Source organism: Vicugna pacos, chromosome 18, assembly GCF_048564905.1.
Source record: "Vicugna pacos chromosome 18, VicPac4, whole genome shotgun sequence".
Taxonomy (NCBI): domain Eukaryota; kingdom Metazoa; phylum Chordata; class Mammalia; order Artiodactyla; family Camelidae; genus Vicugna; species Vicugna pacos.
Genome location: NC_133004.1, coordinates 44,609,471 through 44,633,551, shown reverse-complemented (window position 1 = coordinate 44,633,551; position 24,081 = coordinate 44,609,471). Strand labels below are relative to the sequence as shown.

General features: G+C 56.0%; 1 protein-coding gene across 5 annotated transcripts in view; it reads left to right on the top strand.

Moving 5' to 3' along the window:
- The window catches only part of SDK1 (sidekick cell adhesion molecule 1), a 719,511-nt gene that overhangs the window by 530,343 nt on the left and 165,087 nt on the right, over nucleotides 1-24,081 (top strand). For all 5 annotated transcript variants that reach the window (XM_072943395.1, XM_072943396.1, XM_072943397.1 and 2 more), the window contains 3 exons: nucleotides 305-407; nucleotides 2,283-2,459; nucleotides 10,790-10,926. In XM_072943395.1, coding sequence (XP_072799496.1) covers nucleotides 305-407; nucleotides 2,283-2,459; nucleotides 10,790-10,926 — 417 coding nt within the window. The remainder of the gene's footprint in view (nucleotides 1-304; nucleotides 408-2,282; nucleotides 2,460-10,789; nucleotides 10,927-24,081) is intronic.

Genomic DNA, 24,081 nt, shown 5'->3' with positions numbered 1-24,081 from the left:
GAACCGGTGCTTCCTCGGCACGTGGGACCCGTTGGACCTGCATGCAGCCCTCCCCTCGTTTTCTTCCCGAGGGTCCAGAGGTTCTGGGATGACCCGAGAGGGCGAGACTGACCTGCTCCCTTGGCCGGGATGTGGGCGGGCTCGCGCTCAGTTCCCTGAGCCGTTCTGAGCGCTTCCACCACGCTCGGGTGGCCAAGATAAGAGACAACCAGGAGGTTTTGATGTTAGATGAGCAGTTCATTACCCCCCGGGGAGGAGACTGCCAAGCGTGCAGTCTTGTCTGAGTTGTGTCTCGTCTTCCCAGATCGAACGTCCATCGTTAACCCTCCGGAGGACCTCGTGGTGATTAAGGGGACCACGGCCACGCTGCACTGCGGAGCCACGCACGACCCCCGCGTTCCTCTCCGGTCAGCTGGGTCGATTACAGCGTTTGGGGTTCATTCGTGTGCTGTGAGCTGGGGGCCTGAAGTCGCGATGAGAAGGGGGAATTGGGGAGCTTCGATTGCAGCCACGGAGCCCTGGTTTTGGTGTTTGACGGTCTCGGGTCCCATCATTCATCACACAAGTCCCATTTTCCACTCCGGCCTTATGTATTATTTACAGTGAGCCGTGTTCCACTTCATGACTTCAGTGTGGCTGTCCGTGATTTTTCTGCGAGGTTAATACACTGTCTGCAAAGCGTACTTGTCAGAGGCCGATACTTGATGAGAGAACGATCTGGAGGGACTGGCTGGGATTGCGGTGGTGTTTGCGCTGGGGCTGCGCTGGGCCCCGGGGGCTCTCTGGTCCCAGGGTGGCGTCCCCGTGCCCTGGGGCGAGGGGGCTCCACGTGGGAGAAAGGCAGCCTCGCTTATTCAGCATGTTTAGGGGAGACGCGTGAAAAGGAGGGACCTGGTGCCGTGGGGGCTCCCTGTGGGGCTCGGGACGCCCAGTCCTGGCTGGACTTGGACTGGGAAGGTCACAAGGAGGAATGTGGCAGTCCAGGGAGACACTGGCAGCAGACACCGGCGGATGCTGGGGGCGAGCTTCTCACGGTCAGCCGGACGGTGCAGTCCAGGTGCCCTCCTGCTTTCTGCAGCACCTCGCCTGGCGGAGAGGGCAGTGACTGCAGGCGCCTGCGTCACCGGATTCCGACACTAAGCCGTTTTCTCTCTTCTTGGGCAGGAGTTTGTCAAGCCGTTAATTTCCCCGCTCTGCCTGCCTCTCTGAAGCTCCCCGGAGCTCAAAGTCCAAGTCTGGTTTAGTTAGCAGAATGTCGAATGAGAAACCAACCAACCAACCAACGAGTGAGGGATTGCCTAGAGAATCCAGGACTCTGGACGAGAATGCGCTCGTTTCTCAGTGCCTGGGGAGTGTCGCCGAGAGACTAAGCGAGGACAGACGGGGCGGTTTTCTGCTTCTCTGAGGGCCCACGGGAAACCCCCTTGGATTGTTGGGGTTTTCACGTAGCTTTTACATGTGATTAAACAGACAGAAGTGTCGCTTCCTCCCTGAGAGGAATCAGCCTGCTCACCCTTGGGCGCCCCCTGCCCAGGGTCCTCTGCCCCACCCAGCAGGGGCCCTGAGGGACGAGGGAAGCTGGATGCCGCCCCCAGCGAGCGCTCCATCCACTTCCTCACGCGCAGCCAGTCCCGCCCTGTCTGGGGACTTGCAGACACGGTTTGTAAGTGTCTGCGCCCTGGGCGTATTAAGCCTTTAGAGAACGGGGCACATTTTGGAAAGAAAGCCCTCACTGTCACCCCATCTAGCAGTGACATCCACAGGCTAGATGGGCTTTTAATCGTGTGCACATTTGAAAGGAAAAGTGTAAAACGTCATCAAGAATTCAATGAGAAAGAAATGCAGTTTTAGGGACAAGCTGCCGGAATGGTTGGATTTTAAGAAAACACGTTTATGGGGTGTGATCTGTTTTTTTCAGGAGTTGGGTAGTTCCACCCTGGGGATGTTTTTAACAGCCCTTGCCTCCCATGCAGGCGGCACCCTTGTCCTCCCGGAGCAGGAGGTACAGTTGTCACAGTGACAGGTGTGACCACGGCTCACAGACGCCCCGTCCTAAACCCAAAGACAGATGAATGTTTACACTTATTTTCATCGTCCTGTTTTAAGTTCAGCATCTCTGTATTGTGGCCAAGACATCTGGTTGCTTTTTTTTCAAGTTATAATTCACACATCGTAACGTTCACTCTCTAAAGGAGCACGAAGTTCAGTGCTTTTTACTGTGTTCACAAGGTCGTCAGCTGTTTGCTTTTTAACAGACTCGGGCCTCTCTGTTTGGCCCACAGCTACGTCTGGAAGAAGGACAGCATGGTCATCACCCCATCCAGCAGCTCCAGGATCGTGGTGGAGCAGGACGGGTCCCTCCTCATTAGCCAGACGTGGTCAGGGGACATCGGAGACTACACCTGCGAAATTATTTCTGAGGGCGGGAACGACTCCAGGGCAGCCCGCCTGGAGGTGATGTGAGTATCGCGGCTGCCAGGTGTCTACCTCCTCCTGGCCCTCACCGCCCCGCCCACGTGACCGTCACTTAGCCGTGTGACACCCACACGCGGCCCAAGCCAGCAGTCAGAGGCCACGGCCTTGGGCCTCACAGGCAAGTACACTTATCTATTTGCTTTTGAAAAACGGTGCCCAGCCTGCCCGAAGTTCCCCAAGCACAGACGTACAAGAGTAAAACCCGCAAGTGGAGAAGCAGGGCAGGGCCGGGGTCCGGGTCGGGGTCCGGGCCGGGGTCCAGGCCACCGCCCTAGCCGATTCAGGGCGCACGGGGCCCTTAGAAAAGGCAGTTCTGAGTGGCTTTCCTCACTGCTCTCTGCCCACCGCAACCCAGGCAGGATTCTGCAGACAAAAGTCAGTCCCTGAAGGAGACTCTGATCGCTGTTACAGGGCCGTGTCTCATCTGCCTTTGAACCCCCAGGCACAGGCCGAGGGGACTGAAGAAGAAAACTCCTGCTTGGTGCTCAGCACGAGTCCCCTGTGTTTGTCGCACACAAACGTGAGCAAGCAGCTTTCCGGCAGCCCCGTGTGTGGGGTTTGACGGGGGAGCCACGTGCAGCTGCGAGCCCAGAAAGGCAGCCGTTGTACCCCTGGGACCTGGGAGAGCCTGGTTCCTCCTCCAGGCTGGTCTCTGTCCAGGACGACCTTGTTCCCTGCAGAGGTCACCCAGTTAGTCACGACGCACAGGTGCCCGTGGCCCAAGAGCATCGGCTGGGGTCCCGGTGCTGTAGCCGCACAGGGGTCCCGACTGTGCCTGGAAGGATTGGCTCCCTGTCCCCTGCCTCTGGCCACTGGACCCGCTGACCTCGGGCTCTTCCGGCCTCCTGGGCCCCCGGTCCCCCTCCAGGGCGCCTCGGCCTCCGCTGCCTCCACGGCTTGGCCTGGGTCCTCTGTCATCTCCCCCAAAGGGTGCACCCCCCCGAGGAATCAGCGCAGGACCCCTTCCTGCCAGCGGGACGTGGATGTCCCACCCCCGCCGGCACTGCCCAGGCGGGGAGAAGCGCCTGTTTCTGTGAGCCCTTCCCTCGCTGGGCGGCACGGTGCGTCCCGGGTGCCTGACTGTCGGGCGCCCCTCGGGCGCTCGGTGAATACAGGTCGGGGGCTGAACGAACGTGCGTCTGTTACGGGCCCTCAGCGACCGTCCCAGCGACTCTGCTCACACCCTGTGTCTTCCCTTAGGTGCCCCCGCGCCCCAGGCCACCCCACAATCCAGAGCCGGGCGCACAACCCTTGCTCAGCCCTGGTCCCCTGTCTCTCCTCTGTCCTTAGCTCACGTTGGGGATCTTTTTAGAAAAATGTTGATCTTGTTGGCGTCCGTGACCGGTGAATTCACACAATGCACTATGCTGTGCACATTTTTAAAACTCCCTTTGAGAACTCTCAGATCGTCCATCATGGGTACCAAATAAATAAGTGTTAGCATTTCATAAAGACTGTCACAGAAGCCAAACCGCGTGCTTCCAGCATAGTGTGCTCTTTCACTCCGCACGCTCTTTACGCTCTGCTGGTTTGCACGTCTCCCCTGCTATTCGCTCATTTGATTTCCTCTAAGTAAAATACATTTTTTCCAGCAAGTATTGCTGTTTCTATAAAACAATAGGTTTTCTGTAATGGTAAATGCCTCATCACTAAATACAGAAATACTTGCGGGCTTGTGATTCAAACCAGTTTAGGCACAACTGGTTGCAGGACTGATCTGGGAGGCAGAGCCGTGTGAACTGCCGGTGTAGCAAGCGTCCATTCTTCCAAATCTGCACGAACGGGGAAGGCTGTAGGTCAGAGCGTCGTGTGTCTGCAGAGCCAGCACGGCCCTAACTCTGCGGCCTCGGTAATGACAACAGTAGTTATAGTCACCACTCAAACGTTTGCAGGGCAGTTTGTGCTTCTCAGAGAATTTTCAAATCAAGCTTGATCGCATTTCCCTGATTTACTCAGATGATGGGGGGAAAAATCTCATATTGCAGAAGTGACTGGAGGTACTTACAGCAAAATAGTGGCCTTCAAAGGAGCCCGGAAGCCTGCTTCCCCGGCCTCCCCACTTGAGTTAAAAGCTACTTTGTTAAATATAGAAATTAGGGGCGGTCAAGTGGGCTTTCCAGGCCTTCGGTGGCTTGCTTCTGCTCTCCGCCTGTCTTCTCGGGGGTTGGCGCCCGGAGCCCTCTCTGCTGTACAAGCCGGTGGCGGGCGCGTCCCGGTGCCCCCAGCACCCCACAGGGAGCAGTCGCCGTCCCCACCCCTGGGCGAGGCTGGACCGGGGGCCCCTCCCCAGTTCTTACTGTGTGACTTGGGGCAGGTGGCCTCACTCCTCAGCCTCGGTTTTCTCGCCTGTGAACTGGGCACCTTGTCACTGGGCAAGTGAGGTTTGAATGACCGGGAGCCTAGCCTGGGGGTAGGGGACACTCAGGCAGTCACAGCTGTCATTACACCTGATGGTCTTGTCCCAAATGTTCCTCCTCCTGTCAGCGGGACCCCCACCTCCACAGCTGGGCCGGGAGATCTGTCTCCCGTCCTACTGTGTCTTGACCAAGTTCTCATGACCGTCTGACAAGCAAGGCCTGTCTGTCTGCTGAGCGCCCAGCCCCAGGGCTGACGGGGGCTTGTCAGACCCCCGTCACCCCAGGCAAGCCCTGCTCTGCTCCCTAGGTGGCCCTGGGCCTGGGTGCTCGGTGCCCTGAGGAGTGGTCGGCCTCACCCCTCCCGAGAGGGGAGGCGTCTGCGGTCCTGGACAGTCCCACGATGCGTCCAGCAGATGGACGACATGAGCGGCGGCGTGCTGGCCACCGGCCATGCTGGGGTGTCTTGGCCACTCGTTGGCCAGGGCCTGACGGGAAGGAGCTGGTTCCGGGCGACCCCCACTCCCAGAGCTCACTGCACTGAGCACACCGGAGGGTCCAGGCTCTGAACGCTTTATGGGTTGACTGTTAATCACTTGAAGACCCAATTAGCATCTTTCCTTCTGAGATCAGAGACAAATCCTGCTGACACGCCGAGCACAGAGAAGAACCTAACCCAGGGGCCGGCGTGCAGGCGCGGACCCAAGGCGGCGGGAGAGGCCTCTCCGAGTAGAACTACCCCTGACAAAGCTGCGGCGAGGCGCCGGCACGCACGCAGCACGGTTTCTCGAGGGTGACAGGGCCCCGTCGTCTTCGTCCTCAGAGCGAAGGCCGAGGAGACGGGTTTGACCAAGTCACTGTGCACGCGTCAGCGAGGCAACGGGTTTTACAGGAAAGCACCCAGCGGAGCCCCTCCCGCCAGCTCGGTCCCGCGACCGCAGCCTCGCCGGCCGCCTCCCCCGAGCCTGTGTCAGAGCCGCTTCCCTCAGGCACCCCGCGCCGGCCTCCCCGCGCGCTCCGGGTTTTGTCCGGGCTGGTTTCCGACATTGCCGTGCTGTCCTCTGCTGGACAGTGACTTCTCTAAACTACCGAGTGACTCAGCACGGGCCTGGCCCCGCTGTCCTCAGATCTCGCTCGTTTGTCTCCCCGTCTGCACGCCACCGTCCGTGAGTCACTCTGCTGATCACCTCCTTTCAGAGCTGGCGGAGAAGTGCCCAGACACGGTCTCGTCCTATTAGGTGTGAGTCTCTGAAATGGACCCGGGATACATTAAAGCCTCACTTATCGGTGGATGGCTGAGTCAAGAATTTCACAAAGCTGAATCTTCCAGATAACCGAAACTTACCATTTAAAGAAGGAGGGCCCGTTTCCAGTGTATGTTAAACAGTTCTTTGCATGCGAAACCGGTAATGGTGAACGCGAGAGCGATCCTTGAGGGTATTCCCACGTAGGGAGACTGGAACTAGGAGAAAGTCCGCATTTCCTTCCGGCTCTGAGTCCTGTGGTGCATGCAGAAGCCGCACTGGGCCTGAGCCGTCCTCCTGGACGTGACGGTGGACGGCGCTGGGCAGCGGTGGACAAGCGTTCGTCGCTTCTTGCTTCTGCATGTGCCCAGCACCTCGGTTCCTGCCCGCAGGGTCTCCAGGCTGCTTTGCCCTTGCACCTCCCCGGTCTTGCCGATCTTTGTAAGCATCTTTCTCCCCCGTCCGCCCTAGGCTCCTGGCTACCATTGTTGCTATCTGCAGGCCGACTTCTGCAGCCCCCGTGGGCTTCCGCTTGGCGGCTTTCCCGGGGCTGGGAGGCGGGAGCTCAGAAACCACTCCTCCGGGACTCCCGCGCTGGGTCAGGGCGGGGCAGGTGGGTTGTGCCGAAGTCCAAGGACTCCAGCGCTAAGGCCCGGCCAGGGAGGTTGCCCCGGGGGACCTCCAGACAAGTGCCAGCGACCAGCCCACCAGTGACATAGCGCTCCGGCCCCCAGGAAAAGGCTGCCGTGTGCCCTCCCTCAGGCCCAGAGAAGCATGAGCTGAGGTGGGGTGTAAACCGCGGTTCTCCCGGCTGTGGGACGTTTAGGCCTCAGATAGGGACCCCGGACAAGGTGCAGAGGGGCGGTGGTAGGCCCGGGGCCACAGCATGACTTCCCTACTGTCCGCGAGGAGCCTGTCCCTTTCCGGCCTTCCTCCCCCCACGTCCTGCCATCCTTGAGAATGAGATGGCCCCCCTGCAGGGCTTGTCCCGAGCCAGCTGTGTGCCCCCACCTCTGGCTCCTGTGTGCTTGCTCGGACTCCGATGTGCATGCCTGCTGCGGCCACCTGCCCCCTAACTTCTGACCAGCTTTTGTCTTGTGAGCTGTCCCCTCCTGACGTCACACCCACCATCATCTGATGTTTTATCTCCAGGATGCTTTCTAATGAGCAGCCCTTGGGGTCCCTTTCCAGCCCTGGAAGGTCAGTGACACACAGATAAGACAGGAGTTTCAAACTCGGGCGTCCCTTACTTGCCTTCCTCCACGACCCAGTGCAAACCCTGTGCTCCCCCCCACCCCGGTGCCCCCAACCTCCCCCGGGTCTTACCTGCACCCTTAGCAGGCCTGGCCCCTTCCTTGTCCTCCTCCCACCCTCACACCTGCCAGGTGTTAGACCCCCACCTCCTCCGCAGGGTGCCCAGCGCGGCATAGTCCCCCAGCCACCCCGTGACTCCACGGCAGCTGTGAGCCCTGGGAGGGCAGGGCTGTGGCAGCCCCTGCCCCGTGCCCCCGACCTGTGAGGCTCAGGACGGGTTGCTGGTTCATCCCTCCTCTCCTGTGTGGGTCACTTCTCCACCACCCCACGTTTCGCTGCGTGCCCACTCCAGCCCCGTGCCCGGCCCTGGTGGAGGGAGAAAGGCTACAGCAGAGAAGGACGCGGATCACAGTCCCACACGGTGCCCTGGGGTCCCTGCGCCTGCAGGGCTTCGCGATACTTGTGGCACTGAAACATCTATAAATTGCAGTTCGAATCAGGAGGTGGAAGTGACTGGTTCTGCTCGAGAGTTAGCCAAGGGTGACAGGGAGGCCCGGGAAGTTCTCATGGAGGAGAGAGCTGGACGCTGAGCTGGGTGTTCTGATGCAGGGACCTGCAGTCCACGAGCCTCTCCTGGGAGCACACAGGGAGCTGGGAGTCATCAGCGTTGAGGCCGGGACGTTCTATGCTCTCAGGAGAGCCCCCAGCATGGGGATGGGGCTGACGAGGGGGGGCCTGGGGGGAGCGGCACGACTCCCGACAATGTGGAGGGTCCCAAGTGCACCCCGGAGGCAGCAGGCAGGGTGTCAGGGTGGTCAGGGCCCTGGGAGGCTGGACTGTGGGCGGAGCAGGGGGATTGGTGGTGTGGGCACTTCTGGGGGACAGCACGTAGGATTCGTGACTCACTGGACACGTGTGTGTATAAGGGTGGACGGCAGCTGGGAGTGGAGGGTCTGGAGGACAGCCACTGACTGGAAGGGCGGGCTGGCAGGTAAACACACGAGTGGTGGGAGGACTGACCCACGACTCGTCAACCCCCAGAGGTAATCCTCTGAAACGTCCCGTTGGACCTGCTTCCTGCCCCTGTGAGATGCCACTTAGGACCTCCCCGGGCCTTCTCTGCTTCACACAGGTCTTTTCTGGCTGTGTGGTCCTGCCTCTGCTCCCAAGGCCTCGGGCCACACGTGCATCTCTCCTCCTGACTTGGCAGGGGGACGGCGGTGGCCATCAGGGAGGCTCTTTGAACACCGGCAGTGTCCACAGGTAGCACGTGGCCCCGAGCACCAGCCAGCCCTGGCGGCCTCTGAAGTCCATGCTCCTCAGGTCAGAAGATCTTCCCCACCAGGGCAAGTCTCCACAGTGCAGTTCTGACGCCGACTGGCTGGAGTTAGCACAGACCCCGCAGAAGGGACTGTCCCCAACTAGACTGTCCGCACTCCACACACCAGCCACAGGCTCCCGGCCCCCCGGGCCCCTAACGGACTCACTGATGTTTGGGCCTCCTGCTGCCCCCAGTTCAGCAGGTCCCTGGAACAACTCAGTCCAGTGCTCGCTTATGACCTCAGTCTTACCATAAAGGGTAAGAACCAGGCCCAGACAAGCGAAGAGGCGCCCGGGGCCCGGTCTGGGAGGGCCCCAGGCACGAGGCCTCCACGTCTTCCAGGTGCGTCACCCTCCTGGACACACGTGTCTGATCTCCACCCAGGAAGCTCCACTCAGCTTGGTGTCCAGCTTTTACTGGGGCTTCATTCCATGGCCGTGCTGGACTGAATCATTGGCATGTGACTGACCTCGGGCTCTGGCCCCGACCCCTCCACTTCCCAGGAGATCCCAAAGTTGGGCTGACATCCCTGGCCCAGAGTCCAGCCCTCTGATCGCAGGGTTGGCCTGTCCAGCGTGGATACCCGCTCCCGGCACTATGTAGGCCCCCCGTCCCCGCGCATCCTTTAGCTCAGACTCGGCCCCTGAGGGGCCGCCGTGAATAGCAGACACACTTCTGTCACTCAGGACAAAGGCCAAACTTGTCTTACTTGGATATGTTTTTCCTCATTGATCCTTAGTTTGTTTTCAGGTAGGACTGTTTCAGCAACTTTGGTTTGGTTGCAGAACAAACGAGTTCCAGCAGAAAACAGGGCTTGTGGAAAAGACGGTTTCGTTCCTGGCGTTTCCCTGTATCGGCGTCCGCTGGACGTCTGAGGGAGGTCCCGTTATTGGAGAACTCAAGTAGAAACAGCAGCTCCTTTTCAGACTTAAAACTGAATTCACAATTAAAGAGAAAACAAGACAGCATTTCAGGCTCCAGTTTATTCTTCGTTGTACTGATTTAAAGTCGCTGTCTACGTTAGAAATACGAGTTTGTTTATAAATGGCGTGCGTGGGTTAGAGAGAGCTGTGTTTCTCAGGTAGCGGCAGCACGTAACCACTTAATAAATTTCAAAGAGTAATGAGTACATTTTTTAAATTAAAAATATCAAGTATAATTATGGCTTTTTGTGCTGACCTCCGTGCACCAGCAGGGATTGGTGTCTGAGAGAGACCAAGAGCCAGTGAGTGGGCGAAGCGGGTCGCAGTGGGCGTCCCCCTTCCCAGCACTCCTTGTGAGGGCAGAAGCCGTTCCTAACGGCCAGAAAACAGGGTCCTGCTCCCGGATCACGGGTCGTAAAGGTTAAGTACGGGGCTGGGCAGCTCGCGGTCGCAGGCCCCTCGGCGGTAGAAACCAGGCAGCTGGATTTCGAAGTTTCATCCCCAGTGAAGCCCTGCGAGGGCCTTTCCTGTTAGTAACTTCTGTGCAGAACTTACTTGCCTTGATTGTGTCCCCATTTCGTCGCCTTGCTGGTGGGTGATGTACTGTTCTCCACGGGAGTCCAGTTAGGGCTTTCCCCACATTTCCCTTTCAGGGCTTCTCCCAAACCTGCTCTCTCCAGCAGAAGACAGCCTGACCGCAGAGCCACACGCTCGCAGCCGTGAGGCGGCCCTATCGTCCAGGAGCGCGTGTGGGCACGGTGGCCGGCGACGCCCAATGGCTGGTGGCGGAAACTTACACAGCGTGAATCACAGCGCCCCCGACCTGTCCCTGTCCCTGTTCCAGGGCGTGCTGCACTCCCATGAGCAGCCTCTAGCCGTAAAAACAAATTGTTGGCCAAGTTTTCTACATTAAATTATACGCTGTATAAAATCAGCACTCCCCACCCATTCCAGTGAGAGGCATCGTTTGTGTAGTCCCTACCAGAGGGATTAAATCAAATTACGTTTGGAAATTGTTCTTTAAAACATTGTGAACAGTAAAAGGTTTTTTTGTTGGACAGGGAAGTAGTTAGTGTTTGTGTTTGGGGCATATTTGATGTTCTGCATTTTCCAAACATCGCACCCCAGGACTGGAGAGGATGGGCCGGGAGGCCAGCCAGCGATTCTGATGTGTGTGTTTTGTTTGTTTCTTTTTCTTTTTGTTCCTTTGTATCCAAGTGAACTGCCTCACTCCCCTCAGAACCTCCTGGCCAGCCTGAATTCCTCCCACAGCCGCACCGTGACGCTCTCCTGGGTCCGACCCTTTGATGGAAACAGCCCAGTTCTTTATTACATCGTGGAGCTGTCTGAAAACAGTAAGTAGCCAAGTCAAATGGTCACCGTGGACAGTTGTCAGATCTCTCTCTGCTCTCAATTTCCTTAACCTTTACTTCTGACTCACACCCAGAAAGACGAGGGAAATGTTAGGATGCTTCACAGAGTTTCAGATGAAAACCGCGGCTCTGGCTTTGGAGAAATTAAAGGGCGGCGTGGGGGGCCTGGGCGGCGCAGCAGAGGGAGTGCGAGCGGGATCCGGGCCGAGGCCCCAGTGGCCGCGCACACAGGGTGCCGGGCTCAGCGTCGTCCCCCGAGCGAACTCGGAAGTGCGTTACCTGGGCCTCCACCGGGGCTGATCTGAGGGTCAACAGTGCAGTAATTAACCTCTCCCGGAGCTTGTCTCCGGCGCAGACACGGTGCCGAGTGATCAGTGGGCCCTTCTTTCCTCGCCGTCCTCAACCTCTCAGCAGCGGTCAGCAGCATCCTTCATCCCAACACTCTCCTCCTTGGCGTCCCTCCAGCCCCACTGGCCAGCCCTCCCTCGTGTCCCCTGCTGCCCCTTGGGTCACGTGGTCACTCCTCCCTGCTCTCCCAGGACCTTTTCCTAGGAAATCTCAGGAGTCCCTGTGATTTCAAATGGCATCTTTTCCTGATCTTTGACATCTTTATCCGAATCTCTGGGATCACACGTGGAACCCAGCCACTTCTCTCCACTGGTTGTGTCACAGACGCCTCCGACTCTAATTCTTCAAGGTGTGTCTTTGGGCTTTTTTAACCCTAACTCTGTTCTCGCCTCGTCACTGTGGCCATTCTAATCTCGTTGTCAGCACCCTGGGTGACTTCTGTGTCACTCGAGCCAGAAGCACAGGAACAGCCCCACTCCCGACCCCACGCCGGGCCCTTCCTCTGCAGAGTCCTTCCCTGGGCCTCCCCCAGGGTGCAGCTGGCCAGACCACAGGTGTCCGGGCCCTCAGGACGGTCAAGCTCCCCGGGCCGGCAGCTCGCCTCATCCTGCCAGTGGTATGAGAAGTGGGTACGGTTTCAGGACAGCTGGGAGTGGTGCTCCTGCAGTGTCCCCTCCACCCAGACCTGACTGTCCTGCTGGCCCTCATGGGCACTTGGCACTGCTCACGGCCCCGGCAGAGACACCAGGGCTCTGCCGCAGGTCCTCCCGAGCGACCTGTACCTCTTCCTCTGGTCCGGGACTCCCTCAGTGCGTCTCCTGATTACCTCTCGTCCTTCCCTTTCCTCTCACACGACAGACCCCGTGCTGGTCGCCCCGTGCTCAGACCACAGCCGGCACCGCGCCCTCATTTCATAGCTGAGGAGACAGACGTGTGGGTGTAGGTCCCTGGTCCAAGGCCCCAGGAAGTCACCGGGGAGGAGTGGGCTCCACGTGGTGTCAGCACCTGGAGCCTGAGCTCCCCATCATCACCAGGCTGCTGCAGAGACGTTTGGGGGGCAGACCCCCCTCTTGTGATTTAGCAGCAGCTTTGGGGTGAATGTGGACCCAGGATGGCACTTGGTTTCCGTCTCTGTGGGGGTTAAAGGAAGCCACTCTGTGAACCTCCTTTATTTGAATTGGGCCCCCCACCCCACCCCCACCTCCACCCCCAGCCACATCAATGTTCTACTTCTGTGTCCTGGTTCCTAAATGTTCAGCCTTGGCAACACTGGCTTCAGGTTTGAGCACATTTCGGGCCAAGGTGCGGGGGTCCAGGCCCTCACTCCCCTGCCACGGTCATCTCTGGGGGCCCATGTGGCCTCTTTCCTCAGGGAGGGGCAGGGGCATGAATGGAAATCAGCCAACATACACCTTGGCTGTAGCCCAGCGGCTCTGGTCAGAGACAGAGGGGTTGGCTTTATTTACTGAAGGAACTTCTCCTGAGAAGGTAAGGTTTCCCTGAGGACGTCAGGGCCATGGGGCTCGTAAGAAAAACAGGACTTGACAGTAATGTGTACAGAGAGCAGGGCTCCTGCCATCAGGATTCCCACAGAGATGACCCCCACTGGGCGTCTGTCTCCTTGAGGGCAGGACTGTGTTTTGCTCATCTTGGGACCCTCAGCAGGTCCTTGGAGATGAGCAGGACCTGGATCTCAGGTGGAGTCCCCTGGTGATGGACCCAAGTTATAGTCATAGACCATCCTTTCCCCGTTCACACAAAATAAGGCGTTGTTTCAAGTGCCACACCAGCTACTTTCTCAACCCACTCCGTGATCGGTTGGCTCTTTCAGTCAGACCTCTTGCCTAAATAAGAGACAGGTTTACGTCCAGCCATTCATTCCAGCCAGCCATCCATTCATCCATCCATTCACCAAGTCCTGATGGTGTCTGCCCCCTCCAGGCACTCGGCTCGGTGCTGAGAGGATCGGTCTCAACCTGTAATGGCAGGGACCGGGTCAGGACCATGGACACATCCTGCCACGGCTGCTCCCAAGGGAAACCTACAGGGTGCTGTGCACAGGCAGGACCGGGAGCCGAGCGACAGAGGGGAGACAGGCGAGGGCGAGCGTGACGGGAGACCTGGGCTGGTGGAGGACCAGCAGCAGCATCGACAGAGGCCGCTGAGGGAAAGCTCTGAGGCATGTCTAGACACAGCCGACTTTCAAAGTGACTGCGGCTTGCTTGCGGGGCTGGGCCAGGACACGGCTGGGGGTTGTGCAGTCGCCTGGGGACGTCCTCCCTCGTGGTCGATGGCCCAGCCCACATACCGCTTTCCTCCGTATCTCCGTGACCCACGGCCCCACCACGTCCAGGCAAGATGGATGTTTCCCTGCCAAGGCTCCTCTACCAGGATATGTATTTCCCTGTGAGCATCGGTGTACTTGTAATAGTCACTGGTTTATGTGTGGGCCTTCCAGAGATCCCAGGCCCTTCCAGGGGTGGGGAGGCATGAGCCAGGATCTTTGTCCTGTGTCAGCACAGCAAGGGCCTGGCACATCCTGGGTGTTTCTGTGGGTGAGCAGCGTCCCTCTCACTGCAAAAGTGACCGAGGGCACCATCAGCCCCTCATCTGCCCCTGGTCTCCTGCTAGACCTGCTTGCAGCTGGCCAAGGCTCCAGCTTCCTTTCCTTGAGAGCCTCTGTGGAAGAATGTGGAAGAATCTGGAATGTTCTACATTGTTGTCACTGTTGCATCAAGTGTTATTTTCACATGAGGAATTTAAAGTGGCTGAGACGGTCGTCTCCTGGCTGGTCCTGACTGCAGTCGTGCAAATCCAGGCTGGGACCTGGGCCCGATCAGCCCAGGCTGCTCCCCACCGATGAACTGTGTGTCTTCCTGTCGTGAAGATAGCAAGGCCAGCGCTGTCTTCCAGGCCAATGATCCAGTGTTTATTTTTACTAGGAACCAGTGCCCGTAAGAAGCAGCCGGACATGCTGGCTAATCACGGTCAGAGAGAACAGCCAGCAGAAGTACACTAACATGGAAATTGTGTTTGGCCTCCTCTCTGTGCTGTGCAAGTGGCCGGTTCTAATAGCTCCATCCAGCGGTCCCTTCATCCAGCTACTTGGGGTCTTCTCTGCAGCCAGCGCCTCCTGGCAGGCTGATTAGGATGCCGTTCCCTTGGGGACCGTGGGTCTGGCAGGGACCAAACTGGCTGCGGTAGTGGCAGAGGCAGGCGCTTTGTGGCACCTGTGCTCCCGACAACCCGAATGCCAGCCGCTACAGCGGGGCCCCGTCAGAGCGTCTATGGGGCAGAGCCCTGGAGCTTGTGCTGAGCGTCTGTCCATGCACTTGACCGGGGTCGAGCCCTTCATGGAGGGTGCGTCTGGCCCTCTGCAGGCATCCTGTAGTCCTCTGTGAAGCCGGTACTTCTCTTGTTCCAAGTGTCTCTGCAGTAAGCTAGAGAGGGTGACAGGGGCTTAAAGCCCGGCCCAGGGTACAAGCCTGCTGGGCTGAGAGCTCAGAGGGTCAGGCCGGGTGGGGCAAGGGGAGCCGAGGGCATCCCTGTGTTGGGAGACAGCAGGGATTCTTGATGTCTTCACAGCAAGGACGCCTACACAGGCTGAGAATTCTGTTGCATAGCAAAGGAATCTGGCCCACTCTCTAAAATGTTTGTTGAGTTTGAGCAAGAATAACCTTTAAGATCATTATGATCGCAAAAGGGGGAGGACTGCCAGAGAACACTGGCGAGAGACTTGGCGGCGGACAGACGCGCAGATCCCTGGGTATCTCCGCTAGCAGCCTCAGGGTTACCTGTTCTCTTCACTGTTCTTGAGCCGTTTCTGCAACTCTAGATGACAGAAAACTCGTAGTGAGGCAGGTGATGCTTGTCCTTGGAAATGCCCGTAAGTCGTGTCCCGGTTGTAAGCGGTCTTTGCAGTCACTGGTTGCTGCTCTGTAGCTGTTGGCCGGCTTTGCATCTGCTTGTGGATTCACGCTAGCATTCCTGACAATCAATGCGTGTGTGTGGTTTGAATTCTCTCTTGATACATTGTAACGTCTTACTGGTTCTTTCATGAATTAATGGCAACTCAAGTCTTTGACGTGTATTTATTTTATATTTGGATGAGAGTCATGATTTTACCTTTTCAAAAATCTTTCCTTTAACACAAGTGAATTGGCATCATATAGTGTTAGAAGCGCACATCCTCCTCTAATACAGGTTTCCATGGTAACCCCAATATTTGGGAGAGGCCATCTCTGTGTCTCAAACTAGTTCTCAAACTGAGCCTTTCCTCGTTTCTATGAGTTTAACTAAGACGTTTTGCTGCTAAAGTAGAATGATCTTAGTCTTTTACCACTTAGAAAAAGTATGTCTTTTTCCCATTAATTTTTTAAAAAATCTTAATACGTGTCTCCTGGTAAGTACTCACAGCTAGCAAGCACACTTGTATGAAAAAATCAGAGTATTTCATCTTATCTAGTTCTACTGTTGGTTTTTAATAAGTACGAGTGTTCATAGTGGTGGTTTTGCATTAAACCTTGTAATATATAAATTGAATTAAAGGAGGAAAAACCTTGGTAACTTTTTATGATTAAAGTTAGGTAAGCTCATTAATTTAAAAAAAACGTAGAAATTATTTAGGGCACCTAGAACAAAAATACTCCCTGCAGTCCGTCATGTGTGGAAAGCCCGCCCACCGGCGCGGTCCGTCTGCCCCACCGGCGCGGTCCGTCTGCCCCACCGCCGCCAGGGCTCGGCTCCGTCGCGTAATCCTTCCGCCCTGTCAAGCCCCCCCCCCCCCCGCTTCTGTCTCGGAGAATCACCCCACCTGCCCGACTCCCGTCCACGCCAGCCCCTCCTCTCGCTGAAGCCGTGTCATCACCCTCCGAAGGACACACCACTTCGCAGCCCTCACCTGCTGGACGCCTCTGCCCCTCCTGCGCTCTCGTCACCCTCCCTCGGCTTGACTTCTGTCTCCCTCCCCAGCCTCATCTCCCAGTTTTCTCTGGCGCGCCGTTTTCTGGCTCATCTGACTTCATTTCCAGTCCCCCCTCAAAGTGTTGGTTCGCCTTCCTCGGGACACCGGGCTCCTCGCCCCGCGGCTCCCGGGGCCCACCTCCCGCCGGGCTGCAGCCCCGGGCGTGTTTCCAGCCCGGTCCGCGGACTCCCGTGCGCACGTGCCCTCCGGGCCGCTCCACCCCGACGCCCGCGGCCTCCTCCGACCCCCGCTGTCGCAGTGGAGCTCAGCACCCGCTCCCCGAAGTTGCCCTTTCCAGGTTGGAAACAGGTGCCCTCCCTGACTCCTCACCCTTCCCCGCCGCCACGAAGCCATCAGGACATCCGGGCGGCTTCTCCTCGCACGTTTCCGGTCTCTGCCCTCGGCAGCCCCGCCCCTCCCGCCGGCCCAGTCCCGCCGTCCGCGGGCCGCCGGCGGGGCTCCCTGCGCGTGCGCGAGTGGCGCTCCGGCCTGAGCCCCTGCAGGGGCTCCGCAGAGCAGGGGCCCCGCGGGGCCGGGCAGGACCTCGAGCGCCCGCAGTCGCCGTTGGCCCCCACACGTGCTTGTGCTTTTAGCAGCCCGGAGACTAGCCCCTGCCACCTTCTAACCCGATTGCAGCCCCGATTCCCTCCTGTGCAGGAAGCCCGGCGCGTACGGAGTAGACGCCAGGCTTCTCAGCATGGTGCACAGCGCGGGTCGTCATCTGACCGCCGCCTGCCGCTCCGGGTTTATCTCCAGACACACATGCTCTGCTTTCCATGCCTGAGCAGCAAGGCTCTGCTTGCAGTTCCCCGAGCGCCCAAAACTTCACGACTGCACCTCCGCTCGTGAGCCTGAGTCATCTCCCCCTTCCTGCCCTTCTGGCTTCTGGCAGCTGCTTTGTGGCATCCCCTGTGTGCACTGCCCCTAGTCTCCTTGGGGAGGCGCAGTCCCCATCCTCCTCCTCCTCCAGGAGGTGTTGTCCCCGGGCTCCTCCTCCAGGAGGCTTTGTGATCAGTCTCCTCCTCCAGGATGCGCTGTCCCCAGGCTCCTGCTCCCACATTCCAGGCAGCAGGGCCGAACTACGCAGCAGGCAGAGCCGGCCCTTAGAGCACCAGCAAAGGCAGGACACCAAAACTTAATTAAATGTCCTGAAGGAGACTCATAATAATTTTTCCCCACCCCAAGTTTGCAAAGATTCGTTCCCCTGTGTGTTCACTCAGAGATCTGTGGTTCTGAGCCCACGTTCGCGTCTGACCGCTACTTCACTTTGCGTTTCTTGGTCGCTGGTACTGCTGAGCACGCTCTTCCGAGCTGCTTGCTTCTTGCGCCGCCTCTGCTGGGATCTGTCAATTTCCTTTCCCCTTTGTTCCTATCAAGGCCTTAGGGGTTCTCCTGTCATTTGTGACAAGAAGTTTTTCAATTTGCTTTTTGCCCTTAATTTTTGTGTATTACTTTTTGACACACACAAGTATTTGATTTTTATGTAGTAAATCTTCTGATACTTCCCTTTACGATTTCTTCCATCACTTTTATGCTGGGATATTTCAACACTATCAAGCATGAAACACATGCTTTTGTAAATTTTCATCTTGTTTGTAAAGTTTTACACATTTAACTCTAATTCATCTGGAATTTAGATGTATGTATCCTAACATACTTTTTTTTCCCCAAATGACTCCATTCTCCCAGCACAGTTTGTTGAGTAATCCGTTTATTTATGGGTTTCCTTGTTCATACACAAAGGCAACCTGTTTATGTGAAAGTTTGTGCGGTTTGTTTGGATCTGTTGATTCACCATCTGTTTTCTTGCCGGCGTGATGGTATTTTGATGGCTTTTAGGAACTGATAAGGTCGTCCCCTCATCCTCTCAGAACTTTCGTTAGTTCTTGTCACCTGTTTATTCTTCCAGAAAAAAAAAAATGAAATCATTTTGTCAGGTTTTGAACATCATCACATGGACTTTGTAATCATGTTAAGCCTGTAAGTTTGGTGAGAACTGACTTCTTGGTGAGTCTGCCTTCCGGCCCAGAAAGCAAGATGCTCCTTCATCTCTTTCGCTGACTCGATACTGCTTAGTGAAGCTGCGGGGCCTTCTCCGTAGGCTCTGCGCCTTGTTTGCAAGGTTGCCCTGAGATTCCGTCTCACTGCTGCTGTGGGTGGGAGTCTCTTTCCGTTTCGTCTTCTGAATTGTCGTTTATTGTTGGACTGTAGGGCAGCTCTTGGTGTTTAGCTGTTTATTATCACTCTAAACATTTTTCAGTTGGTCCTTTTAGTTTTCAAGGCAGACAATCCTAGCGTCTCCAAGTGGTAAACATCTGTTTCCTTTTGCTCTTATACCTTCCTCGGTTGGTCAGAATAATTTTTAAAAGTAATTGGCATCCACTTAAAAATGGAAAGTCTACTAGAATTTTATTGTTACATACGATCTTGATTTTTTTGTTGTTTATTGAGATATAATTTGCATATAATGAAATGCAAAGATCTTAGGTGAATTTTGACAAATGTGTGTGTGTGTGTGTGTGTGTGTGTATACACAGCATGTAGCTCACACCTGAAATAAGATACGAAACATTTTCAACATTTCAGAAAGTTCCCTGTGTCCCTTTCTGGTCTGTCTTCCTCCTTCTCAGGCAGGCGCGCACCTTTCCAACTTCCATCTCCAAAGATGGGTTTTGCCTGTTCTCCATCTTCATACAAGTGACATGATACTGATTTGAGGCAGCCTTTTCTCTTCATGTGATACGTTCCTCCCATTCCTGGTTCTTAGTATTTTTTAAATATATGTAGGGAAATTTCTTCTTTCTAAGCAAGTTATTTTTAAAATAACTAAATATTATACCCTGCAACGTGTGCAGGCGAATCCGTTGTGTGAGTTCCTGCAGGTTTGCAGCTGTGATGTGCGCTGCTGAGGTCCTGCCGCTGGGCCGGCTTCCGAGCTGATGCTCTGAGAGACTTGGTCACTGTCATGACTTGAGGCTCCTGAGCCCTAAGTTTGAAATTCATGTCTTTTTCCTTAACTTAGAAAGAAACACCATCTTCTGTAAGTTACTACCGTACTTCTTCCTTCTGAAGACGAGCTGGAAGAACTGTCGGGCTGGAGGCTCGTTTCTGCATCCCGCTGTCACACTGTCACACAGAGAGACGTCCGTGCAGGGGCGGTGCTGCTGCCAAGGGACGCCTGCTTCTCCCGAGAGACTTGTGACTTCCTCCGGAAGCCCTGCTCTCCAGTGTGCCGCGTTGCTCCCTTAGTCACCAGGAGGCCCGGCGCAAACTTGGCACTCAGCCGAGCTCCTGAGTCATGCCAGGTGTCAGGGCAGCTCTGTCTTCTTCTCCGTAATGATTTCAAATTTATTTTTAATTTTTATTTCATCATCCAACTTTATGCATATTTTCCCTTTAGAAGATCTTTAAGTCCTCTCTAAAAGTAGGAGATCTGACTTTCTGTTTCTACACACACACACACACACACACACACACACACCGCCAGCCCTCAGTGCTGCCAGCAGAGGCCTGAGCAATGTCGCGGGAGGCAGAGCCTGGTGGGCTGACCTGCAGAGACCGAGCCGGCGGTGCTGTGTGCGCAGCTCTGGTCCTGGCGGAGGTTCGGAGGCCGCGTGTGGGTCGAACCCACAGTCAGGAGGCCCAGCCCCTTGGATGCCAGAAGCTGAGCGTGTCACAGCCTGTTCTTGGCTTCACTCTGGCACGTTCCTTAGCAGGGAATTTCATTTAGTTCCTGAATCCTCTGCTCTTCCGTTCTTAACTTTGAGGGCGGAACTTTATGCGTCGTGACTCTGCCCCTGCGGGTGTTCACCGTCCCTCTAGAGACGCATATGGCAGGGATGCCTTCCCAAAGTGCGGATTTCAACCTGTGTTCTAAGTGTCTGCTTTTTGGGGTTTTGTCTCAGGCAGAAAATCCCCACCCACTTCCTGCTCCCCTCGGACGGTCTCTGAGTGCTCTGTGTCTCTGTCCCCCTCAGCCATCCTCAGGGGAGGATGGCCCGTCCCTCCCATGACCTCAGTCTCATCCCCCAGGGTGGCCACGAGTAGGTCTGAGCCACAGCATTCTTTCAAAGTTGTGCTTCAGTTCACGCACTTTCGGTGTGTGTAATGGCTCAGTGGGATCATGGACGACCTCGCGGTCTTCTTTCAAGAGTGCGGCCTCTTCTGAAAATGTTACGTCTGCCGGCTCAAGCTTGCCATCCTGCGGTGCCACGACAAGTTAGATGTTTCTTGTTCTTCTAATAATTTTTTTTCTCTATAATCCTGCAGAATGAGCTCACTTAACCTTTGCCAAACTAGCTATTATCTGTGCTTCTCTTTCAAGTTCAAGATGAGCTATGAATAAACCAGGGGAGGCTGTTCCTGGGCTCCGAGTGTGCCGTCTCTGAGTCCTCACACCCAGCCCCGCGCGGGGACGGAGTCCAGGCCTCCCCCGCGGCCTCCCTCTGCGGAGGCTAAGGTGCTTTGCTGTCCAGGCTTAGAAAATCTGTGTCTCTGTCGACATGAGGACCATAATCCGCAGGTCCGTTAGTATGGAGAAGCAGACCTTATCCACTAAGCTATTTTCAGTAACTCATTGAGCTGACACTGAAATGTAGGTCAGTCTCTGAGAAACTTGAAAATAATTGCACACAGTGTTTGAAAACCCAGGAGGACAGTTGAAGAAGCAACTGGAGATTGGACCTGTGCTGGTTTCGTTTTGTTATTTTTTTCTCATGCTCTTTATTTTCCAGACTTTTGTTAATGGGCGTGTATTACTTTTCGGTGGCGTGGAGACGGCTGACCTCATCTATCCCTTCCGGGATTCAGCACTCTTGGCGGGGGCGGGGGCAGTCCGGGTCCTGTACAGACTACGTGCAATGTTGGAGCTCTTGTCAAGATAAATGATTCAAAACTGAAAGGCGCCTGCCAGGGCCTGGGGCAGGGCCAGTGCAGATGCAAGCCCAGAGCCCACAGTCCCATGGAGGGACCACGAGAACCACCCAAGGGCCACCACCAGGGCATTTGGTGACTGCTGTTTGTAGCCCGTGGGGGTTCCAGCCCTTTGCTTTCACTCCACCCCAAAGGCAGCAGGTCCCCAAACACTGAGAGGTTCGAGTGAGCCAGGTTTGGGACAGCCCGTCCTCCAGGGCTCCTGCATTGAGAAGGGTCATGGTGGCTCAGCTCCAGGCTCTCCGCACCCAGCTGGTGGGTGCGGGGTGTACCCGGTGACCTCACACTCCAGAACCCTGTTTGCCCCTGTGCAGGACACCCGGACTCCCCAGTGCGTGTTCCACAGCGCACGCCTCTCCTCCGGTGCACACCACCCCATTAACAGACTGGCCTCTTCTCTCGCTGAACGCGTCATCTGAGGACAGTTCAGGTTAACAGAGTAATTGTGGAGGTCGAGAGCGCCCCCACTCCCCATGCTCAGCCCTCTGCTAACACCTTGCATCAGTGCGGCGTGCTTGGCACAGCTCACAAACCAGCGCTGGCGTGTGAGCCTCCCCTGAAGGCCGCTCTCTGTGCAGATGTCCTCAGCGTTTGGCACCCGTCTTTCCCTGGCCCGGGACTCCGCCGGCCCCACACTGTGCTCAGCTGGCTCATCTCCTCAGGCTCCTCTCGGCAGGACAGCTTCTCAGGCCTACCCTGGTTTCAGTGACCTGGACGGTTTCGAGGCATGTTGATCGGGTATTTTGTAGGAAGTCACCCAGCTGGGACTTGCCGGATGGTTTTCTCATAGTTGGACTGGAGCTATGGGGTGCGGGGTGGAAGACCACCAAGGTCAAGTGCCCTTCTCATCCTAAGAAACCCAGAGCACTTACATCAGGGTCCACACAGCCTGCCCCGTGCAGGGAGGAGAGTCCTCGTGAGTGTGACCTTGCTGGACGCTCGAAGCTGGGGTCCAGGAGCATAGCCCCCTCTGAATCATCTCATGACCACGCCCCAGCCTTCCGGCCTGGACACTCGTCACCTACAAGGCGTCAGAACAAAGTCGCTCTCATCTGGGAATTTCCACCAAGGTGGAAGGATCAGACCAGAATCTCTGCCTCCCTTTCTCACGTGTAAACCAGGTGCCTGTGGCAGTTAACGTGCGCAGGTGAGTCGCTGGCGGTGCCTGGGGCGGGACAGGTGCTTTCCTAGAACAAACTAGAACAAGCACGTACTGAGTTTCCCCTGTGTGTCCGGCAGGCTTCTGGGTGCTGAGGGTCTAACGGAATAAAGTGGGTTTGCTTGGAGTTTATCTCGTAGGTGGCTGTGTAAACGGGTAGCCGTGGTTATTACAATACTTGCAGTATTTACATTGCAGGAGGGCACGCTGTGCAGATGGTTGTAGCCAAGTCGGCCGTGGAATTAGAATTAGAAAAATGATAAATCTGCGTCTTAATTTTCCGCTTGCCTTACTCTCTAACCGGGGAAGAGGTTTTAATGAGAGAGTGTTCATTCTCATTCACATAAAAAAGCACAAGGTACAGAACCAGGGGAACCCCATTTTTTCAGCTGCCAAATGTGCAGTTCCAGGCAGTGGTGACGCTCAGTGCTGGCAATGTCGCGACGGAAGTCACTTCCTGAGACCTGTTTGTTAGGAGAAGCACTCGGTACGCACAAGGGTATGGAGTGTGTGTGATTCAGTTTCAAAACCGTTAACGTTTGACCATGTTTGTTTCTTCAGTTCCCCACTTTTTTGCCTGAGTGTTTTAAAGGACATCTCAGATATTTAGTCCTTTTGTCCTTAAGTGATTCAGCAAGTAGCTCAAAAGAGGGCATCACCCCTAACGAAATTAATGGGACCCTCAATATCGTTTTATACCCGGTCCATGGTTAAGCGTCTCTGGTTTTTTTAAAGTCTTTTCACAGTTGATGTGCTTGAATCAGGATCCCAGCAAGGTCCACCTGTTGTGGCGGTGGTTCTGTCTCTTACGTCTCTTAATCGGCTTTCCGTGTTTCCAAGCTCCTGCCGGGTGCAGAGGCTGGGGCACCTGCCTGGAGAAGGCCCCAAGCCCGGGAGCGGTCTGCTTCCTTCCTCCTGCTGCCGCGTCCTTGGTGCCTGCATCTTCTTGATCCCACAGAGACATTCAGCTTTTGGTTTTGTGTGTTTCTTGGAGAGTGTGTGTGTGTGTCTGTGTGTGCGAGTACTCCCCAGGTGTTGGGGTACCTGGCACCTCCTCTCTCCAGGGGACACTCGGGGCTCGGCTGCCCTGCTCTCAGTGGTATCAGCCCCACCTGGGAGTCCAGGCAGGCACGGCCTGCAGGACTTGGGCGAAGTCACTCAGGCTCCCTGCTTCTTGCTTTCTCAGTCTGTTAAAAGCAGAGGTAATACCGCCTCCCCAGGAGGACTCAGGTGAAAACGCTTCAGGGCTGCAAACGGCCGTTTGCGTTGGGGGCTGATAATAGCAATGGTTCTTCTGTCAATGAAGAGAATTTTCTTTGAAAAGTACTTTCCTTCCTCAGGTACTTCTAATTGCGATAATGGCCATACTTTTTTTTTTATCATTGGAAAAAGCTTCCAGTTCATTTGCAAAGATTGAAAGCCACCAGCTTTTTAGCCCACAGGCAGTGGAGGCAAGATGAACGCCTCGTGGTTTCTGGGTGCTTGAAGCTGTAAGAGATGAGTGGTGCCTGTCTGTGGAGCAGAGGTTTGTTTAATAGCCTGACTGGGGAAGACAGAAATTCCTCAGGCTTCCAGATCCCAGGCGTGAGGGGCATCCCTGAAGGGGAGGGAGCAACTATGGAAAGTTCTCTGGGCTGGTTGCCTTCATCAAAAGGCTCTCCCGCTCCAGCCCGAGACAGGCACCTTGCATTGAGCACTCTTTCCCTAGGACTGGGAGAAGGATCTTGTAAAGGGA